The sequence below is a fragment of the Cynoglossus semilaevis genome, chromosome 15 (assembly GCF_000523025.1).
Source record: "Cynoglossus semilaevis isolate Cse_v1.0 chromosome 15, Cse_v1.0, whole genome shotgun sequence".
Lineage (NCBI taxonomy): Eukaryota > Metazoa > Chordata > Actinopteri > Pleuronectiformes > Cynoglossidae > Cynoglossus > Cynoglossus semilaevis.
In genome coordinates this window covers 11,356,703-11,376,119 of record NC_024321.1, presented here as the reverse complement: position 1 = coordinate 11,376,119, position 19,417 = coordinate 11,356,703, and the positions used below count along the sequence as shown (strand labels likewise).

Genomic DNA, 19,417 nt, shown 5'->3' with positions numbered 1-19,417 from the left:
AATATTAGGAGGAAAACACATTTTGGCCACAAGGTAAGACCAGGTGTCTGCAACCTTCAACACCACAAGAGACATTCGCACCAGAAGAATTATTTAATTTAACAATTTAATTTAAAAAAATACTAAAAGTTAAAGTTATTAATTTGACTTGCTGAACACCCCGCAACAACTGTGACTCCCAAAAGGGGCTCCAACCCCACTTTGGGAACCACTGCACCTCATAAACTTCATCAAGCAGCATCAAGCACACGTCAGTGGTTTAAACATGGTTAACCAAAGTGTGGCGCTAATCCAAAGAGGCTAAAGAAACTCTGCTCTAGACTCATCACCCAGGTAACACACTTGCTGCACTTGCTAGTGCACCACAGCACCGATCTCCAGCTGCTCCGTGGTGTTGTACACCTCCGACTATGTTATATATGTTTTTCAGATAATCCTCATCAAATTTTAGTTTTTGTTCGACCTATGAAAGCAGCTCTGCTTCTCTTGAGTTGAAAGACTACCACCTACTGGGGCTATTTTCTGCTTGTACACATTCCCACTAAGAGAGCTCCTAAAAGGAAAGGTCTTAATCAGGGGCACTGGGGGACAGCGGGGGGGACGTTATCAAGTGAGGACGATGTGTTTGGACATTTACGGAAAACATGTAAAGATTTTTAAAAAAATAATTTTAGAACTTTTTAACGATTTTTTTTTAAATAATTTTAGAACTTTTTGACTCACCCTTGTCGTACAGTGTGAGGTCCCCGCTCCAGTTTTTGAGGTTCTTGTCCTGAAAAACAAAATACAAAGCTGTACCGTATGAAATTAAATGATGGTGGATGTGTTGTATGTACAAAGCTGTACCGTATGATTAAAATTAAATGATGGTGGATGTGTTGTATTGTGGGTAATGTAATCACCTCAGGTGTGGAAATTGAAAGACATCATTTCTTGCTCCTGCTGCATCGTCTGTCTCGAACTGGGACATAAATTTAGGGAAGACGGTGGAGATGGTTTAAACATATGCTGTGTTTGAATATGTGTCAGAAGAGAGGGAAAAAAAATGAAGGAATACCGTTATTTATGGACATGAAGGTAGTTGGTGTAACAGTCCAGGAGGCACGGAGCAGGGTGACGTGACGTGACGGGAAACGGCCCAAAGAACTCTGGGTTTGATGAACACAGAGCAGCTGGAAACTCAGTGGATTTTACCTGTGCCATAAACTGACGAGAGAAGAAGTGACAATTTTAGCGTTGAATTCATAGTATGATTACATATACTGTCATACTATACAGTCATGTATACAGTCACCCCCCTCCCCAGTTTTTAGCCATGGCTTCATTAGCTGACACCAGTCAGTAAACTTCTGCTTTTAGTGTCTGACTCCACTTTAAGAGCAGGCTGCAGGTTATGTGCATGTGGTACCAATTTTAAGGCTGTTGATTCTCCCCCTCCACGCCCCCCATTCTGCCCCGTGGGCCTGAGCACAATCCCCCATTCCCGTACTCCCCACTTGTAAAACTGTGTCTCTCCTGGCACAACATCATCACTTGTTGTTTTCACAAAAACAGCTGACAAACTGTGGTACCAAACAATTCTGTAAACACGAGTCCACAGCCTCCAGCAGTGGAGCGTAATCACAACATTACGTCAAATGGAATTATCTCCCATCCACTCTCTACCACAACAGTCAGACAATGAAACGTTTTCACATGAAAACATCTTCCAGTTAAGACTTTAGTAAACAAAAAGTATTCCCTGTGCAGTCACAAATTTCGGGTGAGATGAGAGGAAAATGTCCTTAAAATGTTCCTGGTGGGGGTTCTCTGTATAACATTTTCAGTTAGGCTTCTCTAAAACCAAATAAATCTTCTGTGTTTAGTGTGTGAGGCGTATTTCAAGTGTTTGTCTATTACAGCCCTAAGTGTTTCAAAGTAGTTTCAGTTTGACACTTGTTAATATGAGTTAAAACAAAGTGCTCTGGAATGGGTTATCTGGTTAAAATAAAATACAATTCTGCAGAAAACTTTTTTATGCCTGAAGAAAATGAAAACAAAAATACTTTTCCTGACTTAAAAAAATACACAATAATACTATAGATAAAAAAGTTAAATTAAATGAACAAATATTTCAATTGAAATGTTAATAATAAAGCAAACACATTTTACACTAGGGTCGCTCTTTGCCATGCACAGGCTGGTTCTTAGTTTAACTACCCATCTAGGGTATCATACTTACTGATATTAAATGTGAATTTTTTTTAGTTAGCAATTAATGTTGGTTAATAATTAAAAACAGCAAGCATTTATTTTTTTAAGGTTTTATTAAAATACGGTGTGGAGTTTACCATTTGAAGTTACCATCACAAACATGATTGTTTCTAATAAAAAAGTAAACAAAACAAAATAAAGCTTAAGAGCCTAGTTACACGAGGAACTTTTTTTTCAGTTTTTTTTAATATTTTTGTTTTTGCAGTCTGGTGAAAAAAAAAAAAAGAAATTCACGATGAGTGTGAGTGGGAAAACAAACATGTTCACGTTGTAAAAATACATTTACCAATTTTAACATTACACGCGATCACTTCCAAACATTCACCCATTCTTTCATCCATTCATTCTTTGTCAGATGGTTAGATGTCAGTGCTAAAAGAAAGCAAAACAAGAAAAAAAAAGCTCAGACCTGTGCACAAAGGCGGGAATAAAGGAGCTTGATTCTTAAAAAAAACAAACAAAAAAAACAAAACAGGCTGTTCTACACACTGAGGGAAAACTCTGGATGAGGGACATGAGACAGAGGGCGACTGCTGAAGGATATGTGTGCATTTGAACCCTGAGAGAAAAAGTGACCGATTCTGACTGGAGAAAATCTGCTTTTTTCTTTTTTTGTCCTTCCTAGAAAGACCACACCAGTGTCCGCGTTGCCCTCTCACTCTGAGAGACACTTCAAGCGTCTCCGAGTGGCAGTGGTGGTGGTTGTGGGAGGGACGGCGACATTCTCACACCCGTGAGTGAAATATCAGCTGCGGCTTTGTGAGCGTACACACTGTGCTTATCTATAGGCCTGGGGATTTACACACTGCAGGGTTGACTTGACTATTAAAAGCAGACGGGAGGGAAAATAAAAATACATTAAGAGCAATGCACATTGAGAATGCACACGTTTGTTGGAAAAAAGAAAACCTAAAGACTTCACAAGGCTCAACGTGGTTCATCACTATAGAAATCCAAAGGTGCTGCCGATTTCAGACTCTGGGGGTGTGGAGAGCTTCTCTTGTTTTTGCGGCTTGCTCTGGGTGTGTCTCCTGACTTCACCTGCTCTGGTCAACTGTATTAAGGCAGTGAGTGGTTCCATGGCGACGTTCTATAACAGCTACGTTAACAGGGAGAGAAGAAGTAAGGCCCGGAGGACATCAGCGGGAGAGGACTTATGGTATAAGACAAAGTTTATATACATATATATTAAAAGGAATCACCAGGTGAGGGATCTCTTGATTTTTTTTTTCTTTTCTCTGAAATGTTTCAGTACAACATGTAGAACACAGACAGCATATCCATAAAAATTAAATCCTACATTAAAACAGACTGGGTTTTTATAACAGTGCACTGCTGAACTGAGAAAAATATATTTATATAATCATCAACAGCAGAATTTTAAAGATTACTATAATGCTTTTCAATCTGGACTATGGGGGTTATCTCTTAAAAAATATATACTCGTCACATGACAGGAGGAGCCTAGCATCTCAGGACAAGGACATGCTCCGTATCTCACAGACTGAAGGGAAGGGGGCAGAAAAAGAAAACTGTACATCACTGGAAACTGACTGCAACAAAAACATAACAAAAAAAACAACAACAAGGCAATTCAAGGTTAAAAAAAGCTGAGAGAATGAGAACATGGGAAGCAGTGGGGAACATCATGATGACACCAAATTTTAGCTAAAAGGATCCCTCCCCCCCAAGAATTACCTCACATGCACTAAGGAGAGACAAAGTGAGCAGCTTGACATTAAGGAGGAGGGGCGGGGGCAACAAACAGCACCTACTACTATTCCTATCATTAAAGAGAACTAGAAGACCATCAGACAGACTTCTGTTTTTTTATGTCCCTCATTTTTAATTAGCCAGTAAGACGGAGGTCAAACACAGCAACTACAGTCTAAAGTCTAAGAGTGGGGCCAGCATTGTGCTCCATTCTACACAATGGAAAAGGAAAATATGAAGCTAAAGGACACTGGTTTCTCAAGCCTGAGTATAAAGGTGGCCTAACGCAAACCTACACAGATGGGATTTTTTTTTTTTAAATCAATATTCAATGGGGCAACTTTTAATGTAATGGAATCGCTGCTACAATTTCACAACCCTTCTGGTAAAGAATAGTAAAGACGTATCTAGAAAAAATCTGTACAAAAAAATATAAGGGTATGCACGGTACATTCAATATCTGTTACTGAGGTACTAGAAAGGTGTTCCCTTGACACCAGGGTAACAGCGTTAAAGAGTTACTCCCAGGGACTTATTCCTTTGGAAAGACAACTGCTGTTATCATAGCAGAGAAGATGGGGGGAAATAGAAAGCATAAACCAACCAGCTCATGCACGTACACACACACACAACACTTTTCTCAATAACGCCAGAAGACAGAAACACTGTCCCTTCGCTCCTAAAGGGTGGTTTACTGTCTTATTCTGCTTACAGGAGTTGGTAGATGAAGTTCATGATAGTGAAGAGCGGGATGAGAGTTTGAGTGGGTGCAGAGTCACGGTGGTTGTGGTTGGTGAAATGAGACCGTGTTGTTGGCAGTGTGGTGTGTTTCTGCCCCTGCTCCAAAAGCTGAACGGTTAAACCTGTATCTTACTGTGTTCAGCTCTAAAGCAGGTAGACAGTGCCCTCTGCTGGTGCAGAATGGCCGTGACGTAGCGAGGTACAGTGTGGACAATGTGTAAAGACCAAAAAAAAAGCACTGTGGCTCTGGGAAAGTAGAAATGTATGATCTGTGACGCGATGTTTCGAATTTTATTTCCCACATAACCCACAAGGTAAATTGTGTCAAAAAACAAAACAAAACAAAAACAGTGGTGATCATATAAATCTGGCCAACCACAGCAGAACAAAATAAAGGATCTATTGTCTCACTCCATCATCAACTTCTGAAATCTTCAAACTGCCATCACTACGGATCTCTCTGCTGAGCAAGCTACCTGCCGGGGGTAACACTTAAAGCCAACCTGGACCGAAGGTGTTGTTAAAGACATAATGAGGACAAAAGGTTAGGACGTACTAGTCATGATGTGTGCTGCTAAAAGGAGAGAGGAGAGGACAGAGGGAAAAAAAAAAAGAAGAAGAAAGTGTAAGCAGTAACATGAGTCGTTAATGTACAAAAAGGGCTTCAAACTTTTCTGCCGCTGCACCTCATAGTCACAGTCGTAGAAGGACAAACAGAGGCAGGAGGCCGACAGGCCTCAGGTCAGAAATGCTTTTTTTTCCTCTTTACAAACAAAACATTAACATCTAGAACCACAAAAGATCAAATTTCCATTAAAACAAATCCAACTCAGGAAATAAGCCAATCACTGAATCCTTGAGAGCAGAGTTATTGCTGATGTTGTGAGACAGTGGAGGGAGGAAGGGAGGAGGAAGTTTGGGTAGTGTGTGTGTTGCTGGGTGTGTGTTCTGATGGGTTGTGGGTCAGATGAAGGGGGCACGGGATGTATCTCCTGGGCTGGTTGTGTGATCTGAAAAACAAGACTGTAAATCCACATCAGGTCAAACTGCTGCTGCCTGATAAACCAGGGAGTCGGGGGGACTGTGTCTGATGTTGGAAGGTGGGAGACTGGGGGGTTCCATAGGTGATGGAATGTGCTGGCAGTGGCAGGTGGGGCTATTGATCAGAGGGTATGTCTCTGTCGGCTTCAGCTTTAATGGGCTGCCCCGGAGAGGGGGCATGAGGAGGGTGAGAGACGGGGGCGATGCCATGGGGCAGAGAGCCAGAAACCATGCTTTCTACCCCTGCGCCTGCCCCAGGGAGACCCCCTGCTGCAACACTGATCAGACCGGGGGGGAATCTGGAACACAGGAAGTAAAAAGAGAACTTAACAGCAGTGAGCAGAAAAACAGCAACAGCAAAAGAGTCTCATGGATTTTTGATAGATTCAGACTGAGCCTCACCAGCCAATTAGATCTTTATATCCAACCCACCTGTATGTGGCTCCATTGAGCTCCGGAGGGACAGTGGCTGCTTCCATACTGGGCCACTGAGAGGCTGCCATGAGATACTCCTTATTCACACAGTTTTTCAGGCTGTCAGGGATTCGCCCTACAATATAAAGTTACCATGTCAGCAAAAGTCAACTAATACGGGCACAATATGTGGACAACATGGGAAATTCTCTGCTTCAAATTTCTAAATATTTTAAATTTCTCATGGTACTGATCAATAACGAGAACAAAAATTTTCCAAAACTCAACTCATGGTACTGATCAATAACGAGAACATGAAATATTTTCTCTTCTCTTTTCTTGACATATTGACAGGTTGGAAGAAACCATTTTTAATGTGTCACTTTCTATTAATTTCCTACCTGTTATGGCACGCCTAACCTCTCTGGCTGCCTCCTCACGTGCCTCCATAGATGCCTGCTCACTGTACCAGGATGTGTGCGGGGTACAGATCAGGTTGGGGGCGTCCTTCAGAGGTCCTGTTGAAAAGCTGTTAGGATGGAAAAAAAAACCCAAAGTAATGAGGTGTGTTGGTTAATATTTGTGTATATGCTTCGGTTGACACGGGCAGTTCACCATGTTTACCTGAAGGGTTCTGTCTCGTGAACATCGAGGGCGGCCCCTCGTATCCGTCCTTCTTTGAGGGCCTGAGCCAGCGCTTTCTCGTCAACCAGGCCGCCTCTTGATGTGTTTACAAGGAAAGCTCCCTGACGCATCTGTAGCAACATACAAAAGTTAAAACCATTCAAATATTTTATAGTAATTTATCGTATATTATTCTCTACAAAAATGGAGGTAAACACAAAGAAAAATGTCCCTCTACGAAACCAGTAACTGCTTCAGTACACATGTAATGGTACTTTTATAATGTAACATAAAACATTTTAAACCAGCTTTAAAGTTACATTAGATTTGATTAGATAACTGTATTTTACCAATAAATGCTACTCTTAATTCAATGATGATTTCAAATTAAATGGCTTACTGAAAAAAACTAAGGTCAAAACACATTGTGCTACGCAGATGCAGGGTCTACTCTGTACACACTTGTTTTATGGTGAAGTCATTGATGAGATGGTGGTTGTGCTCATTGAGGCTGCAGTGCAGAGAGACACAGTCTGAGTGAATGAGCAGGTCCTGCAGCGTGGCCATGCGCTGGAGGCCTAGTGAACGCTCCACACCATCCGGTAAGTATGGGTCATAGAAGATCACACCAAACCCAAATGCCTTTGCCCGGAGGGCCACAGCCTGGCCAACACGCCCTGCAAAAAAAAAAAAAAAGTGATGTTATTAAAAGCCAAGGCGTCTTTGTTAGAACAAGAGAAACCACACACAGGTCCCACGAGACATCTGCATAACTGACCATCAACTGCCAGCTGACAAACTGACACTCTGAATCAATTTGACACAATCATTGTCCAAACATGACTTAACAATGTGTACCGCGATCTTTAATCAAATGCATGCCTTACATTTCTGGCAACAAAAATCACTGGCTAATCTAACCACCCCTCTCCATCTCTTTCACTCACCAAGGCCAATAATTCCCAGCGTCTCTCCACGAATACGAGCGGCACCTCCTGCCACCTCCCTAATCTGCTCCACGCTTGAGGCCCGAGTTCCCTCTCTGAGGGCCTGGTGCATCCAGGTGACTCGCCTGTAGAGGTTGAGGATGAGACATAGCGAAGTGTCGGCTGTTTCCTCCACCGAAGCTGCTGGCACGTTACAGACAGCAATACCTGTAGTCAGGAGTAAAGAGGGGAAAACATTCAGCAATACAGTTCAACTGCACTGGTAAAGATGGAAACTGTCAACAGTTTTGTGCATCTCCTGTTGTGGCTCACCGAGTTCAGCGGCAGCTTTAACATCAACGTTGTCAAAACCTGAGCCAATCCGGACAATTACACGCAGGCCTTTGAACTTTTCCAAATCGTCTCGGGACAAAGTGATGGTATGGTAGAGAAGGGCAGCGACTGCCTCGTTTAACACCTAAAAAGAACACATGTATTGTAACAATCTTTTCAAAAAAATGCAGCAGAGTTAAAAACAGATAGACACAAAGACAAACTATATTTTCAAAAAGTCTAGGTAAGAGTATAAGCTTTACTACTTTGTCCGCTAATGCAATAGCTGAATATTTTTGTTTCAACAAATTGTATTTGATTTTTAAAATAGAGAAATTATACCTATATTTAAAAAATAGTATTATTACAAGACAAAAAGCCAAACGCCTTAGTTACATTTTAGTACATTTGATCATCACGTCATGAAGAAATTTGTGAACTCATAATTTACTACCATACAATAAAATATTACAGATCAGTTTCTGGATAATAAATACTTCACCCCTGTCTGTTTTGTTAAGGTGTGGTTAAAAACAGTGGCTCCTGTACCTTCTCATGAATTTCTTGTGTGGACTGGGCGTCGCAGAAAGCCACTGTTGCCACATCTTTAAGAATGGGCATTTCCACAGTACAGTCGCGCCCATCCAGCAGAGCTACCAGGGGCCGGGGGTGCATTGGCCCGTTCAGGATGGGGGGTCTGATACCTGTGTGCATAAGAGGGAGAAAAGGTATAAGGTCCTACGTGTGGAGATGAATTAAGCCAATGACACAAGCGTCACACAGAGATAAAAAGAAAATGCTGATAAATTAATTTGAAAAAAAAAAGTCCAAGATATGAAGGTAAGATTAAACTGTCATTGTAATTTTAAAAGGTGTCTAAAATTATAATTTAAATATTGTCTTAGATGTCAAAAATATGACACACTCCTGTTATTGGTTAAGACACAGATAGGTTAGATCAAATCCTTCATCAGCAACTTTCTGAAAGACAGCCACAAACTATGACAGAACCTCCTGAATTCTAGGTTCTAAACAGTCATTTGTGACCCCCCCCCCCACTCCCTGCTCTACTCGACAAACTGACACTTCGACTTCCTTATCTTCAGTACAGTCTTTGTAGTGTGGAATATTACCTTTTGTCTTTCTTGCCTATTTCTAACAACATTTTGCTTCAAGCCTTATATTTAGACTATTTTTGAACAGTGCAGTGTTTAGGAGGTCAAATACAATTCTCAGATATTGTTCTAGGACCTATTTATCTTAGGAAACCCACTCTGAGATACTGTTCTGTTTGGCTTGTTGGACTTTGTTGGTGCAAGATACCCTTTCTATTTCATGTCAAACTGACTTATCTCAGGCATTTTTGGTATTTTGTGATTGTTATCTGTGGAGGCAGGAGTCTAACAAAGACTGACAACAAGTTTTATTTAAAAAGAAAATTAAAGCACATTTCTTTTGTCTGTTTCAAATTCTCTAAGAAACAGAAGCCGAGCTTTCTCTTTTGTGCACTGTCTCTTCTATTTTAATTCACATTTAATTTTTCACTAGAAAACAATGCTTTATCTTTATGTTTAGGTTAAACTAGTTGGAGCAGAGTCTTTATGTTTAGGTTAAACTAGTTGGACGGCAATATTCACATGCTTCAAAAAGACAGTAAAACTAACATGCCAACTGTAAAATCTTGTACTAGTTCGTACAATTCAATACGGTGGCTTTCTCTGCCAGAGTGAGAAATGTATGGTCTTAATGAGAAACTCAGCAGATTTGACTGGGTTCACTGTACCTTTCACTTCAGTCATCCTGTAAATGTCACATAATGTTGCGGTCAATTGTGTTTCAGATCCTAAATACTCAGCCTGAGCTTTGTGACTCAACAAGCCTATATTTCCTTTATCAAGACGACCCCTTGTGACGCAAGTCATCACCGCCTCACACAAAATCCCCCTTCACACATGACTAGAGTTATTGTGGTCAACTGCAACGATGCTTTAGCATATATTAACTCACTTTGACCTCATGAATATATACATCTTCAGCAGCATTATGAAGGGTATTCAATTAAATCTAATGCGTAACTATCTTTGTTGGAGAACAGAGTATGTCCAATACCATGGTCTGTGTGTTATTTAGCTCTGGACCATCAAATTTTCCAAAAAAATTAATCTGGAATCAATTTCATGTTAGTTATATTAATGTGACTGTGGGACCAATGTGCTACATTGGGTTAGCAGTGAAGAAACAATTGCACCTATCAAGCAGGCATAGAGAAATTATAACTAGCAAGCATTGCTGCTGAGGAAAACTGCTGCAATTGAGCTGTATTGTAAAAACAAAAACAAAAATACAATAAGTCGTTTCAGATATTTTCCAAACAGAACGGACAGTTAGTCCTGCATGGTGACAACATAAACAAAAAAGCATCAGCTTTTATGCACTGTAGATCCAAATTAAATGAGGATGTTTTAATCATTTTGGGATTTTCTGTTCAGGTTTAAACCGAATGAAAAGTTGCACAATTTCCTCCATCAATATATCTCTGTTCTGCTTAAATCCCTGGTATGGTGTACGTCAAAATGTGGTTAATTCCATGGCCCTTCTAATTGGGTTTTTTATTCTTGGAACTTGACCTGCCTACTGTATGAGACACCCACTCACTGGAGAGGGTTCGGGGGGTTGATGCCGCGTGTCGTCTGGGGGAAGGGTGGAGAAAACTGCCTGGTCTAGGAAAGGAGGTGGCGGGGGTTCATCAGGGGGTCTGAGTCATGACCTAAATTTTCCCGGTTGGAAGAGTCTCTCTTTCTCTCTCCTCTTCTATTTGTCTATACCTTAAATTTAATACATACATACATATACATTTTGGACTATATGTACAAGATGGTCTTGAACTACATTTCGGACTATATGTACAAGATGGTCTTGAACATACCATCACTTCCTCAAACTGGCAAAAAAAAAAACAACAACACACGTGGCAATTTACCTGTCACACCACAGCAAATTACTATTATATCACACGGAAAACTAAAATAAACACCACTGATAGTAAAATAAGCATTGATGTCCAATCTTTCTCTTGCTTCATTTCCTTTTAGTAGTTTTTGGACATGTGCATACACATGCATTGGAACACTGTCTATCCCTGCTGTGTGGCAGGTGTATGTTCTGTCTCCTGAAGTGGGAGTGTGCTTAGCTGGTATATTTACTTGAACACAGTAGTGTAGGAGGAGGCAATGGTAGGACTGCAGAGGAGGGGAGCTAGCCGATAGCACCCGATGGAAAACAAATATTTGCAAACACTTCCCCATGTCTGACTGTTTCCCAGTGCATGTAATCAGGCAAAAAGATAGAGAAGCACCATGTTGGGGGTTCTGATAAAAACGTGGCTCCAAATGCAAATAGCTTTAGGAAGCTAGCAGGCCTACAGCAGTCACAGTGAACACACAAAGAAAATCTGACTGTGTTAAAAAGCCTAAGAGGAGCCGGTTACAAAGACACTCTGAGTCTGTCTTTCAGGAAACGTACAAAAAGGCTTTCAAACAGTAATATGAGTAAAGGACAGTGGCATACCTAGAGCCTACCAAGCACAAGCATGGCTGCAAACACAATACAATTCATTCAGCGGTTCATTCATTCTCCCCCCTCCCTCTCTTTCTTTCCCCTTACTCCCTCTGGCCACAGTTGGAGGAATAGAGGTGTGGGGGGAGGGGCAGAAAACGATGATAATGCAGCAAGCAGCAGCAGTACTCCACCCAGACACAGCTACACACACACACACCAACACTGGGTTATTCTGTTCCTTTCAAATGCTAGTACAGCACCAATACATGGTTCGCACAAAAAACCCACCATACACATATAGCAGCAACACACCCCAACCATTACACACCTCATCCACCTTCAACAGAACACAACATTTAAAAACGCATTATAAAATAAAAACACATGAATATCGGGCCTAACCTTGCATTATGAAGTCAGCCAGTCTGTCTTCCTCTCTCTCCCTCTCTCGCATTTGCTCTACTGCCTCTCTCCCTCGCTCTCTCTCTCGCTCTCTCTCCTAGTCTCTCTCTCTCTCGCTCTCTCTCTCTCTCAGATCCCAGCTGTCATCCACGCCCAGCACCTCCCCCATGCCCAACCTCCAATCACACTCGTTTCCACTGGGGGCCAGCCAACCAACACTAACCTCATCTGCATAGCCAAGGCTGAGGTCGAGGTTGGTTTAGACTGTTATCGTTTTTAAAGAGACAGCTGGTCCGATTCCCTGCCCCATGACCCTTCACCTTGTCTTCTCTCTTTCACCCGTCTCCTGAGAAGCTCCCAGACAGTTCCCTCCATTTTAGTCAACCATTGTGTCTGATCTCCAGTTTGTCAGAACTTCACTGAGAATACCTTCTATTTGGATGTAAGAACAAACTTATGCTCCATGCGCCTGTTGTCAAAGCAAGTTCTTAAACCATTATTTTTTGCCAACTATAGTTCTTAATTTTAAAATGCAATGAGGGAGGGTTTGAGAAAAAATAATATTCTATAATAAAATTGACACTATACATCACTTACTATGGTGAAATTCCAACCAACAGTGATTATAATACATTACTTCATAAAAAGATTTATTTAAAAAAAAGTGTGAACTGTTATAAGCAACTGAAGAATATTTATTACAAAATAAATGTTTTTTTAATCTTAACTAAATCCTTTCTTTGCTATAATCTACTGCAGAGCTTAACAGTACAACAAAGCACAAGAATACATTATAAAAGCTTTTTTATGATCACATGTGGGAGCGTGATTTTTTATTTTCATAAATTCTACCCTTACCTCTAAGTACTACAACTCCTTGGTTGCTTTTGCATTTAAAGTGAGAACAGCAATTTTCATTACAAAAAATGACAAATATTTCCATGCTCTTTTGAAAGGTCAGGAAGTTCTTCGCAACAATATTCAGTGTGTAATTTAACCAAGGACCATCAGCAACTTCAAACGCCACAATCACACGCAGAAAGGTCAAGGCTTATGGTAAACACAAAGTCTGCTGAAAATTATACAAAAAGGTTTCAATGAGGCACGTTTAGTGTCTGCAAGAGCAAGATTTGGGTTTTTTCTAGTATTACTTTACATTTTTCCTGGAGGATATAATGGCTGAACAAATGTTTTGATCACTCTAGGAGTTAGGGTCAAAGTTTAAAAAACCCACAAAAGAAAATATTTTTATCAGGAGAAATATCAGTGAGGAAACTTGATTTTGTCAAAATCTATTGATCTTGTTTTATTAACTGTATTAAATGTTTTGTGAAAGACCAGATACAAGTAACAAAAAACCAACACATAACATTTTGATTAACTTTGTGGATTTGTGAGCTAGTAAAAATTGTATTAACTTACCCTCACAAATACGATCAAGTCTTTGCCGCTTGACCTGTTTGTGTTTGTCCATCAGCGCCATAGACTACGCAGTCTTAACCTGGGACAGAAGATCAGATCCAAGTGATGTGAAGCGCCTCAAGTGAAAGGAACTGAATTTCTCCTGCACATAAAAACAATTATCAGTCACTTGATTCAATACAAAAATAAAGCTATTTCTCTACATATTTTCCATTTAAGTCTCAACTCCTCCATCTATCATATATATGTCCATCTCTCAGTTAATTTATTCTTGAAATGTGTCTTTCACATCAGGTGTCAACTTGTTTGTTAGACTACAAGCATTTATGTGACACGGACATGTACATTTAGCATATTTTGTATGAGCAAGAAGCGAGCATTAAACCTGCTAATAATGGTTAAAATGAAACAATGTGGATCGGCAGAAGTTCTAAGTTCACAGATTGGAACAGATAAAAGCCTCATTTTATGTGCTCTCAAAAAACGCTATTCCAAAAAAATTCCCAGTACAGTTTGGGCAGATTTTGTTTTATAAAGAAAATGTGTAGTTACAGTTGAACCATGTAATGATGTAATTTCTTCAAATTCAATTCTTCTTGGTAAAAGAAAAACAAGTAAAAATGAAAAACTCACCCACAGGGTATGATGTAATTTGTGTCAGTCAGGCTTAACAACCTAGTTTACACTGTAAACAAAAAAATAAGGATATAAGTACAGATGTGACAACAAAGTGGCCGTTAGCATATCAGAATGAGGTCGGATTATTACAGCAAATATGAAATCGCACAATCAAAAATCCCTTCATGTCTTATTTAACTCCCTCCATTTAAGGCATTTTAATGAAGAATTAAATGTGGTGTACACACTATACTGTGAAACATTGTAATGTAGTTTCCAATGGAATTTGTACAAAGAAGAAACATCTATGAACACATTCCATTCAAACATAATTGCTGTGATGACTTTTACAAAACTCAAGATAAACAAAAGTTTTAAGGTGTTACTGCCTTTGTTTCCACAGTCACACCCTTGCGGTTGCAACAGCAACTGTTGTGACCATGACCTAAAGGATTATTCGAGGAATCAGTGACAACGGCATTAGCTCAGATCTCAGTTGAAATACTGCTATCAACTCTACTTTAATCTCGTTTGTTTTCTCATCAGATGCATTTTTGTTTTCCTTTGAATCATTCTCTGTCACACATAAATGTGAAAAAAAAAAGATATATCAACTGGGATTATTTGTAGACTGTTCTACTCTGACTGTGTTTCCAGAAAGTAGAGTCTTGTAGGCATATTTACTATCTGAAAGTATAATTGAGTCTTGTAGGAACTGGGGCAGGCATATTTACTATCTGAAAGTATAATAAGAAAAACAAAAGGAAAAAAAAAAGTGCTAAGTAGCAAACTTCTCTATAGGTGTAATGCGAGTTATTTTAGAAGCGACAGATATTTGATGACTAAACTTTACATACTTATGTCGTTTAACATGACGTTTGTTGAATTTACCATCCACAATAAGACAAACCAATAACTTGCACAAAAAAGTTGTTTCTTGTGTAAATGTATACACGATGATATTTCACGAAAGACGCAACTAGAGGATAAAAACGTGAGTCCCTCGTTAGCGGCCAACTTACCGTTAACTGTCCAGCCTGGAAGCTAGCTAACCGTTTTCAAAGCTTTCGAGAATTAGTCTTTTGCAATGAATGGTGGATACACTAAAATTCCTACAATTTTATACAACAGACGTCGTGTGACAAACTTACCACACAAGCATTTTCATTTGTAATCATTCATTTGAAGAACACCGACAAAGTCGCGATTAGGGCTAACGCTAATCAAATACTTAGCTCTTCTGCTAGTTAGCCAATGGTAGCTCGCTAACCCAAACACAAACAAGGAAAAAACTTTAACAAATCGATACTTAAATTCAAATGTACTTAATTTCCAAATGTGAACGAATATATACTAAAATTTCACCTGAGGAACATACAATAACATTAACCATTTAAAAGTTGTACATGTCAGGCGTAATTGCTGCTAACGTTAGCAGGGTTAGCGCCGTGTGTGGCACAGTCAGGCGGAGCGGGAGCTCATTACACCCGATCTGTTATCTGCGAGTGGCGCTACAATGTGAAACATCTGATCCCGAGGCTGGAGAAAAATATTATGTTTCATTCTACAGTGACATGGGAATCTCCCACATGACCCAATGCAAGCATAAGTACTTTAAAAATCCAATGTAGGAATCTTGGAAAATGTGTGGATTATTTACCCCGATAAAACTCTTTGGAGAGTGCGGAGACAGTGTGCGTGCGTCGGTGCCGTTCCCTTTCTCCCGATCGCCATGAAATTAGACAAAAGAGGAAGTGGCCTGTTGGTGCTGGGGGTGTGGTGGCGGCGGTGGTGCCGAGGGGAAGCAGGCGGCCTGTGAAAAAGCATCGATGACCTGGAAGGAGCGCCCTCATCTCCCACGGCGGAGTCTCACGAAGTACACGGTTTTCACTGTCTGCTGTAACTGTTTCGAAAGGGATTCAAAACTTTTTTACAAGTGTACTTTAACTTTATCAACTAATGCATTATGTCAAACATTCTATTTCATTTCAGAATACTTAAAGTTATGACCAACAATCTAACATTGAGCTCATTTCTGTTCAAGACAACATATTATCAGAACATAACATCAATATAAGTGTATATATGAGTATCTGTAACTATAAATCCCAAGTCAGACATTGTTGCATTTTCAAATAAATCTGAAGTATTCACACCAACCACTAGATGTCACAAAAAACAAACAATCCCATCTCATCACTTTAATTTTTAATCTATTCTTATAGATTAGTTGTATTTTCTTTTTAATTATAGGCTTATAAATGTTTTAATTATTTTTCAACAAATATGGTTAAAGTTTTAAAAGCACCACTGGGTACATTTTAGGCACTTTAGGAGGTTGGACTTATTTTTTGTTAAACACAATAAGTTTCTTAGTCCAAAAACTCCATTTAATTCAAATGCACAAGACACGTGTTGGAATAGAAATATTCTCTATTAAAGTTTATTTTTCAAGAAATTGTGCAACAGCAATAATTCAATCTGAAATTACATGAAAAATCACTTCCTTTGGCCTCCAACAGTCACGTCACCACCATTTTCACTCAGAACATTGTCTCAACATCTGTACTCACTCAAACCACTGTACAGTACATTTCATTGTGCCCTATTAGGTCCAGCTGCAGCATCAGTTCAGTTATTTAACTGATAATTGTAGTGCATGTATTACCTGCTCAAAATTACCAGAATCAGCACAAACGAAGATCAAAATAAAATTATCTGGCTGTAAAAAGACCACCAGAGCCGTAGAATCTGTGTTTATGCTTAAGGCAAGGTCAGTTTACAGCATCATCAGCAAGGCTATGGTACGTTTTAATCCAAGCAATTGTAAGAACATTAAAATGATTTTTTTTTTTCTGGGGGAAAATATTCCATTTTTTATTTTTTTTTCTTTTTCTGGGGGAAAATATTCCATTTTTACAATGAAATGTTGGTCCACAAAGTCAAAACAAAGTAAGTAATGTTCTTTGGGCAAGTATGGGTGGGTGTTCTATACTGTTACACCCCGAAGTGTGGTTATTTTAATTTGGGCTGTGTATATGAATGAGAAATTTAGTAAACAATGTTTCGCTTTTCAGGTCAAAGCAAGACAGTTCAATCTAAGTGTGGTTAAAAACATATAAATTAAAATGTTTTTGCCAAATTAGGAGCCTGTGCCACTTATATGCAAAATAAATATTCTGCAAATACCTGCAGTTAAAATGGTCTTTGATAGAGATATGCAACATATTAGAGGTATATCAATAGTAAACAGATGAATTAAGACATTTACCATTGTGAAATTTAAGCTAAAAAGAATGCTTGAAAAGTTGCCTATTGGTCCATGCACATTTCCCCATGGAGTGTTGCTTTGGCAGGCACTGACATTGTGAAATGTAGCTCTCAATGGTTACAATCATTGTGTAGTTTTGATATTGGATAACTATAAACGTTGGTTCTCGATTACAACCTTTAAATGTAAGCCTTAGGTGATTAGCATGTTTCCAAGGACTCTGCCTAGAGAGCGCAGAAAAGCGTTCCGGTGTGCTTAACATAGTAAAGGATGCTCCTAAGACGCTGGAAGCAACAAGTGGTCAGTTTTCTTCTATGAGGTTCAAGTCCAGTTCTGTGCAGTCTCGTTCAAAAACAGTCTTTTGGCCCTCAGCCATCGCACTCCATGTTCTTTTATCTTCTTCCTCTTCATCCTCCTCTTCACTCTCACTCAGTGGTCCGATGCTGACTTGTCCCAAGAAGTCGGCAGGGGAGAAAGCGGAGACCTGTTCTGCCTGGGTCAGTGGAGCTTGGCAGCTATCTTGTCCACACAACAGACTGTCACGATTACCAATCTACACAAATAGGGGTAGAAAAAAAAAAGTGTTAATTAATTTGAAAATGGTGAAAAGGTCTTGGTCTAATTTTGAACATTATACATCACACAAAGGTTACTAATTTATAGAACAAATACATTATGACTACATAATAAACATTCACAAAGTGTTGGTGAATGACATGTATAGACTGCATTAGAAAAACGAAATTGATGGGGAGTTATTAGTGCATGTCATTCTGACAGTGTATAAAACTTTCAGTCGTTGGTTTGACTGTTAGCAATTGCCCTAAAATCTAACCTCTGACTAAAAGATCACCTAATCAAGGTGTCATTTAGGCTGCAGGAATCCGACCTGGGCTCTCAGATCTTGTGAATTTGATCAGGGATATATTAAACATCAGTATAAAACTGCGAGCAGAGAAAAAGGAGATCCAATATAACCATGGTTGTTGAAATTGTTTGACCTACACTCAGAGCCAAGACATATGATACCATTTACTCTGTGGGAAATTATGGAAATCATTTGTACCTCATTTGTCTCATGACCTAAGAACTCAAATAACCAGATAAATAAATGGGATTTAGCCCCAGTTACACTTTACATAACCTTGAGTTGTCTGTCTCACCTGTGTCATCTTGCCAAAGTCCAAGCCCGGTCTAGTGTAGGGGGGAACATCTGCATCATAGCGCCTTTTCAAGCGGGGTTTTCGCATGTCACAGGGCTGTGAGTGGCATCGTGGCAACGCTGGACGCATGTTACGCCTGGAGGAGGATGGGGTGCTGCAGGCTGATGTGGGAGACTGAGACAGGGCTGGGTGTTCACTGCCAGAAGAACCTTGTGCCAGAGCAGAAGCAGGGCAGGGTTGAGGGGGCCGGAGCACCACTTGAGTGTCTTGGATGTGCACAGGTGACAAGGAGAAGCGGCGCTGGAGTACTGAGTGAGGAATCAGCGGGGCAGGTGAAGAGGAGCATGACGAAGGAGTAGCAAAGGAGGTGGAGCAGGCTCCCTTCAGTGTATCACAGGGGTCCCAGGAGAAACTCCATGGTAGTGGGGAGTCAGAGGACAGTGCTAGGCTAAAGAAGGTCGGACTAGATGATGAATTCAGGGAAGAGGAGGTGAAAGAGGAACTGTGAGCACAAAGTGGAAACGCGTTAACTGCCGAGCCTGAAATAGAAGCCCCTCTACTTTGGCAGCCACGTTTCACAGGTGTCCAAACTTTGGATGCACTGGGATGCCAGTTAGAACGGCATTGAAACAGGTCTTCTGGGACAGAAAGGGACCGACAGTGGCGTTTCGGAGGGGGTGGCGGAGGAGATGTTTGGAGAGACTCATCGGTGAAGGAAACATGCATGCTCCTGAGGTGTTCTCTGGAGTGAGGGGGGGGCCATAAGGATCCAAGTCGACAGGAGTCATCTGGAGGTTGCCCTCTGGATGATGAGCTTGTGGCTAAAGTGGTTTCTGAAAATGTCAGTGTAGTAACATGAGAGAGAGCTGCCCGCTGAAACTGCAGAAGCGACAGTAAATGATTTATACAAAATGAACTTGCCTTGTCTCGACCTACCA

The 19,417-nt window shown here is 40.2% G+C and overlaps 2 protein-coding genes and 1 long non-coding RNA gene across 4 annotated transcripts; all 3 read right to left on the bottom strand.

The window, feature by feature from the left end:
- Positions 1–723: 723 nt before the first annotated feature.
- LOC112488146 (uncharacterized) lies at positions 724–1,236 on the bottom strand. Its single transcript, XR_003051924.1, has 3 exons — positions 1,058–1,236; positions 903–961; positions 724–772 (listed from the first exon to the last, which is right to left on the bottom strand). It is a non-coding gene; the product is annotated as an uncharacterized LOC112488146 (long non-coding RNA).
- Positions 1,237–4,271: 3,035 nt separating this feature from the next.
- ctbp1l (C-terminal binding protein 1-like) lies at positions 4,272–15,946 on the bottom strand. Of its 2 annotated transcripts, none has more exons than XM_008327122.2 (11): positions 15,706–15,946; positions 14,061–14,112; positions 13,428–13,569; positions 8,595–8,749; positions 8,046–8,190; positions 7,734–7,940; positions 7,249–7,463; positions 6,787–6,917; positions 6,564–6,691; positions 6,181–6,298; positions 4,272–6,047 (listed from the first exon to the last, which is right to left on the bottom strand). In XM_008327122.2, exons 3-11 carry the CDS (start codon positions 13,486–13,488, stop codon positions 5,864–5,866), a joined length of 1,344 nt encoding a protein of 447 aa, XP_008325344.1. In that variant the 5' UTR covers positions 13,489–13,569; positions 14,061–14,112; positions 15,706–15,946; the 3' UTR covers positions 4,272–5,863. The 2 variants fall into 2 exon arrangements, with proteins under 2 accessions (XP_008325344.1, XP_008325345.1); XM_008327123.3 differs by lacking the exon at positions 15,706–15,946 and adding an exon at positions 15,197–15,648.
- Positions 15,947–16,927: 981 nt separating this feature from the next.
- Positions 16,928–19,413, bottom strand: LOC103391031 (protein FAM53C-like; the record flags this gene model as incomplete). The annotated part of the gene is made up of 3 exons (XM_008327146.2): positions 16,928–17,869; positions 18,480–19,312; positions 19,401–19,413. Coding segments are annotated over 3 exons (1,098 nt in total), but the record flags the coding sequence as incomplete, so codon positions are not given.
- Between the last annotated feature and the right edge of the window lie 4 nt (positions 19,414–19,417).

What these genes read in the sequence shown, in the direction of transcription:
- ctbp1l (XM_008327122.2), bottom strand. Translation starts at nt 13,488, where the DNA reads ATGGCGCTGATGGACAAACACAAACAGGTCAAGCGGCAAAGACTTGAT. An exon ending in ACTTGATCGTATTTGTGAGG is followed by an intron (nt 8,750 to 13,427) that starts GTAAGTTAATAC and finishes TTATGCACACAG; the next exon opens with GTATCAGACCCCCCATCCTG. An exon ending in CACGAGACAGAACCCTTCAG is followed by an intron (nt 6,692 to 6,786) that starts GTAAACATGGTG and finishes CCATCCTAACAG; the next exon opens with CTTTTCAACAGGACCTCTGA.